General features: G+C 46.5%; 1 protein-coding gene across 1 annotated transcript in view; it reads right to left on the bottom strand.

Moving 5' to 3' along the window:
- Positions 1 to 14197, bottom strand: part of LOC120040733 (speckle-type POZ protein) — a 100582-nt gene that overhangs the window by 37207 nt on the left and 49178 nt on the right. Inside the window, exons 3-6 of the mRNA XM_038985783.1 lie at positions 7154 to 7378; positions 6629 to 6750; positions 6281 to 6432; positions 255 to 382 (exon numbers count right to left, since the gene is read on the bottom strand). Of these exons, the coding sequence (XP_038841711.1) occupies positions 255 to 382; positions 6281 to 6432; positions 6629 to 6750; positions 7154 to 7231 (480 nt within the window). The 5' untranslated portion in view covers positions 7232 to 7378. The remainder of the gene's footprint in view (positions 1 to 254; positions 383 to 6280; positions 6433 to 6628; positions 6751 to 7153; positions 7379 to 14197) is intronic.

The raw sequence follows: 14197 nt of genomic DNA, 5'->3' as shown, positions 1-14197 counted from the left end.
TGGTGTCTTGGACATGTGATTTAATGATATTTAGATGCTAGTATTTACTTGTGACGCTATGCTAGGCTATGCTAGTCAGCTTTTTTACTGATGGGGGTGCTCGCGGATCCGGGATTGTGATGAAGTAGAAGTTAATTGCTTAATTAACTCAGAAACCACATCTGTGTGGAAGCACCTGCTTTGAATCCCTCATTTACTTTAATTCCTTTATTTTGGCTGTTACCTGTATCTCTATGTGTGAATTTGTGTCCTACCTCACAGAAGAGAGTGAGCTTGTCGTCAGGCAGCAGCCCATTGGCCTCATCCAGCAGGAAGTCTCTCCTGATGAATTTCTTAAAGCCCCAGTCCTTCCCCTGGACAAACCGGTATGCCCTCTGGCTCTCTGTAAAAGGGAACAACACAGACAGTTAGTGCACGTGTGTCTGTCATGACCATGAGAAAGGAGGAAGTGAGAGTGAGCACAGCCAGACAGGAGGTTGAATGAAGGAAGTGTCACCTGCAGGGGACTTTTAACACCTCATAAGAAAACGATGCCACACTCCACAGAGACATTTTTCATACACTCCCTCATCTCTGGCACACACACACACACACACACGATAAGCAGGTGGGATAAGCAGGGATCAAAGCATCCCATTATAAAGTGCTTATGGACTGCCAAGTATGTCTGCCTGAGAAGAGGCAGGGAGGGTTCTGTGCACTACAAACACACAAGAGAAATGCCTTCATGCGGTCCTTCACCAGGAATACGTATATACACTGGCAGCATCCAGAATGGCACCCTTTTCCCTATACAGTGTACTACAAAAGTAGTGCACTATAAAGGGAATAGGGTGTTATTTGGGACACAACCACTGAGGACATACTCAACGTACATAACACAATAACTAGAGTCAGAGACGCTGCTGTACCATAGTGGTTCTGGCCCAGTTGGTAAGACTGATGCTAACAATGCCAAGGTCATGGGTTCAAGTCCCTCAGGGATCACATACTACAAATATAAATGCACTCACTTTACTGTAAATGGCTTTGGATCAAAGAGTCTGCCAAGTCAGATCACAATGAATTCCCTGCCCAGACATTTTACTCGTCCAAGACCCTCAAAAAATATCTCCAATGAAACTTCACATAAAAGATCCCAGGTCATGTATAGAATGACAAGATCCCATCTAAGAAGCTCCTGTATGGTAGGCCCCTCCTGTAGGGCAGGCCCCTCCTGTAGGGCAGGCCCCTCCTGCCATATAGGATGAGGATCCCTGGGGTCTAAAGAACCACACACACCAGGCCGACGGCCCATCTGCCGTTCGTCTGCCGCTCTTTCGGCGTGGTGTGTTTTAGGAATCTCCCTCTGATGGACGTCTGGCTGCAGACGTTTTCACCCGATTCTACATGAAGAATCAGTTAGCAAATTACAGCCAGAACTCTGCGCAGGGGTGCTGAGTACCATCGGCCAGCAAACGCTACTGGTGTCCAAGCCTTAAGAGTTAAGAGATCCCCTGCCATATCCAAGTGGGAGACATTCAGATGGGGTAACAGCTCTGCTGAAAGCAGCAACAGCGGTATGATTCAGTGGTGGGTACAGTAGTCAACCAGGCAGGCAGGGGCTGCGTTCCAAATGGCACCCTATTCCCTTTATAGTGCACTACATTGACCAGAGCCCTATGGGCTATATGGAATATGTTGTCATTTGGGATGTGTGCAGGCAGTGGTGGAGTTGAGCGCATATCCAGTTCTCTACCCCAGTGCTCAATCAGGGGTCCTCTCCCTCTAATCCCTCCTCTGGAGACGGGCTACAAACAGGCCCTGACAGCCACCCTCTCAGACTGACAGAAATACAAACACTCCAAAGGCTCTTTTCTCTCCTCTTTTTTCCTACTTTATTCATCGTCACTCTCCTCTTTTCCTCTCTGCATAATAGGAACTGATGTCAGAAGACTTTCATTTAAAGGCTTTGCGTCAGTCTCTCACTCTCATCTTAAACCTGTGTTGTTGAAAGCCACGTCAAACTTTTATGGACTTGACATGCCAAGTAGTGTATGGTTGGATACACAAACACACAGACCAAAAGCACTGCATCTTTGTCTTATCCTCGTCTCGCCTGTTTGTCTCAAATCTTTCAGTCTGCCTTTTCTCTATTTCCTTTCTTCTCCGTCCTTTCCGATATGTGAGAGAGACTCAGGCATGGTCCCCTGGCCAGCAGCTCCTCTCCCTGTGTGGTGGTGGGATTGTTCTGCGTTTTATCAGGGTATATGGAAGAAGATCAGCAGCCTGTGACAACTTCCTACTGGGCTGGGTGGGTCTCAGCCTAAGTGATGTGTGAGGACAGTGGGAGGAAGGGACGGAACAGGAGCACAGAGAACGGAGGAGAACGGGTGAGAAGAGTCCAACGGCAAGAAGAGGGAAATAGGTGAGATTTCTCCTCTACTGCTCAGTCCCTGCTCACTCTCCACACTAAGGTGTATGTCTGTGTGCACGTGTGCGTGCGTGTGTGTGAGTGTATGCGTGTGTGTGTGTATTAAGCTGAGCTCAGCTGACCGTGCTGCCTCCACTGGGTCTCCTGAGCAGGACCAGAACCTCACACTGGCATGGGATCAACCTCAGGTCAGACAGCATGTGGTCACTGTCGGGTCACAGCAGGCTGGGCCACCGAGTCAGGAGGGGATGAACACACCAGGAATAACAAATAGGAGGAGGAGGAGGAGTGAGAAGACCAGCGATGGAAGCCTGTCACTCAAACAGTGCAGGCAGAGAGGTGGCATGTGAGGTGAGATATGTAGATAGATGGAGTGAGACAGAGATAAGGGAAAAAAATAAGGCGAGAGAGACAGGACAGAGTTTCAGAGAGGAGAAGGGAAAGATAGAGTCAGAGCGAGCGAGAGGAGAGCCAGGGTGTTTTACAGAGCATAGCATACATATTCAGGCTGTGGCTCAGGGGCCTGGTTGACACACACAGTGAGAAGGTCACCCAGAAGACTGGCTGGCAAACATCACACACTCCGGGCAAACAGAGGAGCACTACTCAATAGTGTGGGTCACACTAAGAGTGTGTGTGTGCGGGCATGACAGAGAAAGTGTAATGTACAGTATGTACATCAGTTCAAAACACAACTCTAATCCCTCCATCCCTCCGTGATCATCTCTTCTCTGGAATAAGGTTTAGAGAATCCCAAAGGAGCCTGGAGCTCTTCCTCATTACATAAACGCAATCAAACATTCACACACCTAGACCTTCATACACAGACACACACTCCAACCCCATCCTCCCAACCACTACTGCCTCAACCCCATCCCACTTCATCCCTCCACTTCAATTGCTGCCCTTTAGTCTAAATCCCATTCATTAAATACAGTACACAACACATACAGTCCCATGTCTAACAGTATGATAGACAACGCTTCAGTATGTGTAATGGAGTACACACCTACATAGGCTGACATATAACCTGGAAGGCAGGTACACAAGCTTGCTCGCTCACACACACACACACACACACACGCCATTTCCGAAGAAAATCTAATCTCTATTGAATAATGAGCTCTATAAGCTAGTGTCAGCACAAACATGTGTAACGACGTTCCTTCTAGCCGTGTCGATATGTGATTATGTAAAGACTGTCCAATGACTCTTCCCACAACACAACCACACTGAATGCCTGACCGCCCCCATCAGTTACCGCGGGCAACCAGCTCTGACAACCACAGACAAGCATTCAGAGAGAGGTTTCAATCAGCCAGGAGACCATGTGGAACTAAAGACACGAACCACAACACCACAAACACTGTACTGGCAAATCAGATCGTTCTTTAAAAATATACAGTGTATGAAGACCTGTGTACACACAGCAAATTAACCTGAACTTGAACCTGTGACCAAACAGACTGGAGACAAAACCTCTCCTTAGCACTAAGCACCTAAAAAGCACTACAAAGCCCAGTCTGAGAGGAAAACTCAGCTCTGGGTCATTTAAATAAACCCTAGCCACCACTGCCATATAGCAGGAGACTTCCTCTCTCTCTCTCTCTGTCAGTGCAGCAGTGTGTCTGCCAGCAGGCTGCTTTATCTGGCACAGGAGAAGGGGGGGGGGGGGGGGGCAAGAGACAAGTTACAAACCGTTCATCCACAATCCCACAGGAGAGCCAGCTAAGCCAGGGAGAGAAATTATGTGGCGGAGAAGAGAGGTGGGGGGGCTGCCAGTGGAGCCCAAATCTATCTCCATTAGCAGGCAGTAACACCATCGGAGACCAACAGAGGAGACCAACATACATTACTGATTGAGGCTCTCTATTCAGGTGGGGGTGGCTGAACAGCATGAGGTTAAAGGTTAGATCCACTTGAAACAGTTCATGTTTAAGGCAGCAAATGATATATGCAGCATCTTTACATTACTCACAATAATCTTCAACCATATTTCTAACCACCTATATATCTGTTTATTTAGCTATGTATCACACCAATCTGTACTTGGTCTTACTATCCATTTCAGTGGAGTGTGTGGCCCTGTGAGACTGTGTGGAGAGCCCCAGCAGTGACATGCCACATAAACAGTCCTCACACTGAGCCACAGCCTTCTTAATTAAGGCACTTTGTTTTTATTTGGCCTGGGTTCTCTTCAGGAGGCATGGATTTAATTGGATTCTAAATGATCCAGAACAGATAGAGCTATCTTTACTGCCATATTCTCAGACGGAGTGCTCGCTGAAGTCCCTTGTCACGAATACGGTGGCTGCGGGTAATTTTCTCCAGTGACAAGGCGAGCAGAGAGCTGAGGGGAAGATGGGTGCATCTGGGGGGGGGGGGGGTCTACCACCAAAGAACACAATTTACAGCAAACCCCCCAGAGACACGAAGAGGAGAACAGAAGATAAGACATTTTCTCCACTTCTCTCAACATTCTCCATCTTTAATCTCTTTCAGTGGTCATGTGGAGAGGCAGATTCAGGTGAGCTGACCGAGTGAAGGAATGAAACGGCTCTAGGTGGTGTTTACCACCCACTCTGCAGGCTACTGCTGTCCCCCTTAGAGTGGTGCAGCAAAATGGGCACAGCCAACTATGCATTAACTGTACCTTAAGAGCCTCTCAAGTGAGCTTGATGCACAATTACAGTATGCGGCCCAGGGCCTGTTTCATAACAGTAGTGTTTGTGAAGGTGTTGTTGTTGGAGTGAAAAAGCACTGCCACAATGAAGATGTAGAGTGTAGAACGGAGAGAGTGAAAGTGTGTGAGGGAGGGAGGGGTTGCGTTCACGCGGTAGACGTTTCTCAGCAGGAAAACCATTTCCCTTTCTACACGACCTGCACTGCGGGGGGTTGTAAACAGTCTTGCTGCATACACCTCTGATACAAACATTCCTCCTCTGCCCCTCTCCTCACCTCCTCCCATACTTCCTGTGCTCGACGGGGTGCCGGAGGAGAGACAACCAACCAGGTAGAGAGCCTGATAACCAGGAAGCGGTCACATCTGGCCCACTCTAATTCAGTTCCACACAAGTTTGCTTTTCCTCCCCATAACATAACCTAATTAAAAAGAGTAGGCATTGGAAGAAACACGTATCCTTTCCAATTCATCAGCCAGAAAAGAGGCAGAAGACAAAAATTGCTCCATGCTACTTTGAATTAAATATGGGGGGGAACGAATCCACCCTGCAGTGATTTTACACACCCATATGGCTATCAACACCTCGGCCCGCACACTGAATTAGACACTTTGGCTCCCTCACCCCCTCCTATGCACACACTCACTTAGTAAACCTCAGAGACACAGGTAATACATCTCTGAAACTTCCTAACCTTGTTCCTATTAGTCAACATGTCTTACATGTTCTACTGCCAAGCTACAGGTTTGAGCTGAGCGGTTCAAGAGTGGATTGTTATAAGTAGTTCTGTTATCACATTACCTCTCACACACCTACATAATATCAAGCCAGGTACACTATGGGATTACAATGGCAGCGCACCACTGACCCTATAGAGATGGTGGGTTGATGGGGATAGATATTTCACAAGCAAATAAATTATTCACATTCAAGAAAACATTAAATTACATCTACTAAGATTGACCATATGACTGGACAGATACTGACACCTGAATTGACTGTTACCTTTCAGGTATTTTAAATGTCCGTAATGTCTACTTGTTAATGTTATTTAAATGCATTTACATTTTAAAGTATTTTTGTCTGTAATGCCATTTTCGTCATGTGTCGGACCCCAGGAAGACTAGCTGTCGTCATGGCATTAGCTAATGGGGATCCAAATCAACTCAAATCAAGTGTGACTTACCCATAGCCTTAGTCTCCTCTCCCTTGGCATTGAGGATGGAGAACTTGAACTTGGCACGCACCTCGCTCTTGGGACAGCTGACCAGGAGCAGGTAGAGGGACAGGTAGTCTTTACTCTCCTCGTCCAGGCCTTTAGGGTTTACACGCAAACACCTGGACACACAGAGGGAGGGATCAGCATCAGTGATCATCAGACTCAGTCATACAGAGACAAGGTCAGTTAACTATGCTCAGTAACTGTCCAACAGACATAGGAGTCTAAATCAGATCAATCATGGACAAGTTATTGGTCCTGTAGTCCCTTAAGGCTTATCCATAGCACCCACTTCGTGGCCCCGCCTCCACTCACCATTTAAGCTTGTCATTGGCTCCCGAAGAGAAGGTGGAGCTCTTGATGACCTCGCCCATCTCCTCGCGACAGAAGCTGAAGTTGTTGATGGTCCACATGTAAGAGAACTTCACCACTTTGATCTAACAGAGGTAGGGACACACACACACACACGGCAGGAATCAGACATGATGACTTTAATTTATTTATCTATTCCATACAGGTAGCTAAGTGGCTGGTTGGTCAGCCTGGACTTCAAAACCACACATCAAACCTGCCTTTTATCTCAATAAACACTGACAACAAACAGGGGGAGAAGAAAGCATATTAAAAAGCTGCAACAAAAAATGATTTTGCAAGGACAGAGAGATGAACACATCAATAGAAAGAAAAAATAAATGCATCCCTCTTCTTTAAACAGGCTGTTATCAAAAACACCAGCACTGGCAGTCCTGACTGACTGACTGACTCACAGACAGGTGTAAGTAGTCTACATAGAAAAACAGATACATGTACACACACACACACACCAATCCCCACGCTTACCTGAGTGTAACACCAGCTCTCAGCCACAGGGCCGCTGGACATGTCCGCGGGGGGAGGGGGACTCGGGACTCTTGACATCGCCAGCGTTGAGGCAGGGGGGGGCCTGAGTGGAGCCTGAGCACCAGCCAGGAGGGGGGCAGAGTGGAGGGGTGGCTGAGCCCAACAGCACCAGGGTCCAGCCAAGGATAACGTCTGGGGAATGTCCAGGGAACCCACAGCAACACCCTACAACCAACGAGAGTCACATCATCATAGGTGTTATAGTCAGTGCGTGTGTGCTAAAAGGCTAATTGTAATTGAGCGGTATTGGTCAGTAAGTAGGACAAAACAGCTCTGAATTCATTTGTTTTCAAAGGGCCTCTGCATTCAAAGCAGAGAGGCTGTGAACGCTGCTCGCTCGGCTTCAGTGAGAAAAGCCCTCGTTTATCTGCCGTGGTTCTGCCTTTTGCTTTGAGCGTAGCGCCAACCGATCTGTGACTGAGAGTGAAGAGCAAGGCTTAAGACTATCATCCCACACCTGCCAGCCAATCTCCACTCACTCAAGTAGCCTACACAAGGTCACATAGAACTTTCAAAGAGCACATTGACTTGGAAATGTCATAGCTTATTCCAAAATGTGCAAACTTCTATCAATCTGTGTGTGCACAAGTTATTCACTCTGTTTTTCAAGATACATGTGTGAATACAGCCACAATAGAAAACCAGCATTGACTTCAGTTGAACCATAGATCTACAATCTATGAGAGAGAACTGTGACTTTAACCAATGACTTCTCTTCAATATCACCTTTACAGAACCACAGATGACCCCTGGGAATAGAACAAGAATGTGTTCTTAATTGACTCGCCTGGTTAAATAAAATCAACAAATTATCATATTTTGTTCTCCTTTCCTTCCTCTTCCCCCCGGCTCCTTTCCTCCCTCTTCCCCCCGGCTCCTTTCCTCCCTCTTCCCCCCTGCTCCTTTCCTCCCTCTTCCCCCCTGCTCCTTTCCTCCCTCTTCCCCCCTGCTCCTTTCCTCCCTCTTCCCCCCTGCTCCTTTCCTCCCTCTTCCCCCCTGCTCCTTTCCTCCCTCTTCCCCCCTGCTCCTTTCCTCCCTCTTCCCCCCTGCTCCTTTCCTCCCTCTTCCCCCCTGCTCCTTTCCTCCCTCTCCCCCCCTGCTCCTTTCCTCCCTCTCCCCCCCTGCTCCTTTCCTCCCTCTCCCCCCTGCTCCTTTCTCTATTTTCTCACTCATCCTGCACATGTCAAATTGCAGCTATCACAGGGTCTCAGGGCAAAGTCTCCTCTCTTCTCTCGTTCTCTCTCTTTTCAGTCAACCTGCAAGTCCCCCTGTCTCGCAGCCAGACAATCCCTTCGCTTTGCTTCTTAATTAGTGGCTGATTGAAAGGGAAGTTCAGGACCTAGATAACTTCGCAGAATCTGTGTGTGAGAGAGTGAGAGAGAGGGAAGGAAAGGACAATGGGGGGGGGGGGGGTCCACCTCCTCTACCTGGCAGAGTGGAGACAGGTGAGACGACACACAGTCCCCCACGGACGCAGGCAGGACTTAATAAATGTTTAGAGAACTTCGTTGGATCTGATCGTTCTGTTTCTTATTTTGTTCAATTTGCATCTGATGAAAAACACTGGTGGCATTTTCACTCAGTAAAACAATACAATATTAATCAAAAGATGGCGAACAAGGCAGCACTGATTTGCAATTTTAATTAGAGACTTCCTAACAATGAATTATAGTCTGTTTGAACTAGTGTGTGTTCATGGGTGTAACAGATATGCAGCTTAAGTGCGCAAACTACTGTGTGGCGGAGTGTGTGCGTTGCATGGGTGCAATAAATGTGTGCCCCCGTATGTTTCTTTAAGCTGTGTGTTTTCTCATGTCTCTGTATAGGCTACTATCTCCCAACGTGTGTGCTGCCAACAGCGATCACGAGGGAACCACTAAGAAAACATGACAATACTGGCATCATCACTAACAACTTCACAGCTTTTCTAAATACACCCAGATGACACTTAACCAGAATAAAGCTGGGGATTGATTTGTCTTTTCATGACAATCATCAGGAGCAGAGAAGCAGAAAAATGACAGTAACAACTCAGAGATAGTGGGGGGTGGGGTGTGTGGTAATCCTTGTACTCCCTCACTTCAAAATCTTGAGCCGGTTCATTCATCATGGTGATTCAGCTGGTGACAGTCAGCACCAATGGACAGAAAGACAAACAGGTGAGAATACACACGGCAGGGGAAATAAATACCATCACTGCAGTACGTCAGAGAGCGTTAAGAGGGTTGTGTGGATTGTGTGCTCCCCTGAAAACAATCACTAGACAAAGTATGAGGTAAGGATGGCAGCGGTGTGTAACAGACAGTGTGTTGTGAGGGGTTCTCGGGTTGTGTACATTCGTGATTGCCTACCGCCCACATCTCATTTCCCTATCCCATCCTAGTCTGCTGCTGTGGGGACCGACAGGGTGAGGAGGGAGAAAGGAGACCTGGAGCACATTTATATTAATTACATAGACAGGCCTCTCTCACTGTGCCAGTCCAGATCTCCCTCCCACCACAGCCTTCACCACCCTCCCACCACAGCCTTCACCACCCTCCCACCACAGCCTTCACCACCCTCCCACCACAGCCTTCACCACCCTCCCACCACATCCTTCACCACCCTCCCACCACAGCCTTCACCTCACCACTAAGAGGTGTGTGCATTACTCAAACATTGACATATGGACAAACAGTTCCCAGCAAACCAACAGTCTGAATGATGTCCTCTCCATCCCTCCCATTAGAAACAGAAGATATGGGTGCAGAGGAGGATGTACATTTTTTAAATATATTTATTATTATTATTCAACCAGGCAGGCTCGTTGAGAACAAGTTCTCATTTACAACTGCGACCTGGCCAAGATAAAGAAAAGCAATGCGACACAAACACAGTTACACATGGAATAAACAAACAAACAGTCAATAATACAATAGAAAAATCTATATACAGTGTGTGCAAATGAGGTAGGATAAGGGAGGTAAGGCAATAAATAGGCCATGGTATAGAAATAATTGCAAAATAGCAATTAAACACTGCAGTGATAGATATACAGAAGATGAATGTGCAAGTAGAGATACTGGGGTGCAAAGGAGCAAAATAAATAACAGTATGGGGATGAGGTAGTTGGATGGGCTATTGACAGGTGCAGTGATTTGTGAGCTGCTCTGACAGCTGGTGCTTAAAGCTAGTGAGGAAGATATGAGTCTCCAGCTTCAGTGATTTTTGCAGTTCATTCCAGTCATTGGCAGCAGAGAACTGGAAGGAAAGGCAACCAAAGGAGGAATTGGCTTTGGGGGTGACCAGTGAAATATACCTGCTGGAGCGCGTGCTATGGGTGGGTGCTGCTATGGTGACCAGTGAGCTGAGATAAGGCGGGGCTTTACCTAGCAACGACTTATAGATGACCTGGAGCCAGTGGGTTTGGCGATGAATATGAAGCGAGGGCCAGCCAACGAGAGCATACAGGTCGCAGTGGTGGGTGGTATAAGGCGCTTTGGTGACAAAACGGATGGCACTGATTGCTCAGCAAATTGGATGCAGTCTGAGTGTTGGAGGCTATTTTGTAAATGACATCGCCGAAGTCAAGGATCGATAGGATAGTCAGTTTTACGAGGGTAAGTTTGGCAGCATGAGTGAAGAATGCTTTATTGCGAAATAGGAAGACGATTCTAGATCAATTTTGGGTTGGAGATGCTTAATGGGAGTCTGGAAAGAGAGTTTACAGTCTAACCAGACACCTAGGTATTTGTAGTTGTCCACATATTCTAAGTCAGAACCGTCCAGAGTAGTGATGCTGGACGGGTGGGCAGCGATCAGTTGAAGAGCATTTAGTTTTACTTGCATTTAAGAGCAGTTTGAGGCCGCAGAAGGAGAGTTGTATGGCATTGAAGCTCGTCTGGAGGTTAGTTAACAGTGTCCAAAGAGGGGCCAGAAGTATACAGAACGGTGTCGTCTGCGTAGAGGTGGATCAGAGAATCACCAGCAGCAAGAGCGACATCATTGATGTATACAGAGAAAAGAGTTGGCCCAAGAATTGAACCCTGTGGCACCCCAATAGAGACTGCCAGAAGTCCGGACAACAGGCCCTCCAATTTGACACACTGAACTCCGTCTGAGAAGTAGTTGGTGAACCAGGCGAGGCAGTCATTTGAGAAACCAAGGCTGTAGAGTCTGCCGATAAGAATACGGTGATTGACAGAGTCGAAAGCCTTAGACAGGTCGATGAATACAGCTGCACAGTATTGTCTCTTATCGATGGCGGTTATGATATCGTTTAGGACCTTGAGTGTGGGTAGGATAGATATAGGTCTGTAACAGTTTGGGTCTAGAGTGTCTCCCCATTTGAAGAGGGGGATGACCGCGGCAGCTTTCCAATCTTTGGGGATCTCAGACGATACGACAGAGTAATAAGTAATAAGGGTTGCAACAATTGACAGATAATTTTGGGAAGAGAGGGTCCAGATTGTCTAGCCCGGCTGAATTGTAGGGGGTCCAGATTTTGCAGCTCTTTCAGAACATCAGCTATCTGGATTTGGGTGAAGGAGAAATGGGGAGGCTTGGGCAAGTTGCTGTGGGGGATGCAGGGCTGTTCACCGGGGTAGGGGTAGCCAGGTGGAAAGCATGGCCAGCCGTAGAAAAATGCTTATTGAAATTCTCAATTATCGTGGATTTATCGGTGGTGACAGTGTTTCTTAGCCTCAGTGCAGTATGCAGCTGGGAGGAGGTGCTCTTATTCTCCATTGACTTTACAGTGTCCCAGAACTTTTTTGAACCAAGGGCTATATCTGTTCCTGGTTCTAAATGTTTTGAATGGTGCATGCTTATTTAAGATGGTGAGGAAAGCACTTTTAAAGAATAACCAGGCATCCACTACTGACGGAATGAGGTCAATATCCTTCCAGGATACCCGAGCCAGGTCGATTAGAAAGGCCTGCTCGCTGAAGTGTTTTAGGGAGCGTTTGACAGTGATGAGGGGTGGTCATTTGATCGCAGACCCATTATGAACGCAGGCAATGAGGCAGTGATCGCTGAGATCCTGGTTGAAGACAGCAGAGGTGTATTTGGAGGGCAGGTTGGTTAGGATGATATCTATGAAGGTGCCCGTGTTTACGGATTTGGGGTTGTACCTGGTAGGTTCATTGATAATTTGAGTGAGATTGAGGGCATCAAGCTTAGATTGTAGGATGGCCAGGGTGTTAAGCATGTCCCAGTTTAGGTCACCTATCAGTACGAGCTCTGAAGATAGATGGGGGGCAATCAATTCACATATGGTGTCCAGGGCACAGCTGGGGGCAGAAGGTGGTCTATAGCAAGCAGCAATGGTGAGAGACTTGTTTCTGGAAAGGTGGATATTTAAAAGTAGAACCTCAAATTGTTTGGGCACAGACCTGGATAGTAAGACAGAACTCTGCAGGCTCTCTGCAGTAGATTTCAACTCCGCCCCCTTTGGCAGTTCTATCTTGGCGGATAATGTTATAGTTAGGGATGGAAATTTCAGGGGTTTTGGTGGTCTTTCTAAGCCAGGATTCAGACACGGCTAGGACATCCGGGTTGGCAGAGTGTGCTAAAGCAGTGAATAAAACAAACTTAGGAAGGAGGCATCTAATGTTAACCTCTATGGGATATGTGTGCGTCCCACTTGGCCAATAGCCAGGGAAAATGTAGAGCGCCAAATTCAAAAAAATTATATAAAATCAAACTCTCATTAAATCACACATACAAGATACCAAATTAAAGCTACACTCGTTGTGAATCAAGCCAACATGTCAGATTTCAAAAAGGCTTTTCAGCGAAAGCATAAGATGCTATTATCTGATGATAGCACAACAGTAAATAAAGAGTGTAGCATATTTCAACCCTGCAGGCGGAACACAAAACGCAGAAATAAAATATAAATCATGCCTTACCTTTGACGAATTTCTTTTGTTGGCACTCCAATATGTCCCATAATCACAAATGGTCCTTTTGTTCGATTAATTCCGTCCATATATGTCCAAAATGTCCATTTATTTGGCGCGTTTGATCCAGAAAAAAACAGCTTCCAATTTGCGCAACGTCACTACAAAATATCTCAAAAATTACCTCTAAACTTTGCCAAAACATTTCAAACTACTTTTGTAATACAACTTAAAAGGTATTTGTAAACGTTAATAATCGATCAAATTGAAGACGGGTCTATCTGTTTTCAATACAGGATGACAACAAACTAACGATACTTTTCTAGTCTTGCGCAACTCTCAAACAGTACACATAACGTTACACTGATTCCAAATGGCCGCTCTTCTTCATTGCACAAAGGAATAACCTCAACCTATTTCCAAAGACTGGTGACGTCCAGTGGAAGCGGTAGGAACTGCAAACAGGTTGATTAGAAATCTTGTATCCCAATGAAAACTCATTGAACAGACGGTGACCTCAAAAAGAAGAATTCTGAATGGTTAGTCCTCGGGGTTTTGCCTGCTACATAAGTTCTGTGATACTCACAGACATGATTCAAACAGTTTTAGAAACTTCAGAGTGTTTTCTATCCGAATCTACTAATAATATGCATATCTTATATTCTGGGGATGAGTAGAAGGAAGTTGAAATTGGGCACGCTATTTATCCAAAAGTGAAAATGCTGCCCCCTATCCTAGAGAAGTTAACATGCATGAAACCAAGGCTTTTATGGTTACAGAAGTCAACAAATGAGAGCGCCTGGTGAATGGGAGAGAAGCAAGACACTGCAGGGCCTGGATTAACCTCTACATCACCAGAAGAGGAGTAGGATAAGGGTACGACTAAAGGCTATAAGAACTGGTCGTCTAGTACATTCGGAACAGAGTGAAAGGAGCAGGTTTCTGGGCGCGGAAGAATAGATTCTAGGCATAATGTACAGACAAATGTATGGTAGGATGTGAATACAGTGGAGATAAACCTATGCATTGAGTGACGATGAGAGATATTGTCTCTAGAAACAATTTAAACCAGTTGAGGACACCACATGTGTGGGAGGTGGAA

This window comes from Salvelinus namaycush, chromosome 3 (assembly GCF_016432855.1).
Source record: "Salvelinus namaycush isolate Seneca chromosome 3, SaNama_1.0, whole genome shotgun sequence".
Taxonomy (NCBI): domain Eukaryota; kingdom Metazoa; phylum Chordata; class Actinopteri; order Salmoniformes; family Salmonidae; genus Salvelinus; species Salvelinus namaycush.
The sequence above is the reverse complement of the archived record's forward strand: the minus strand, read 5'-3'. Positions and strand labels throughout refer to the sequence as shown.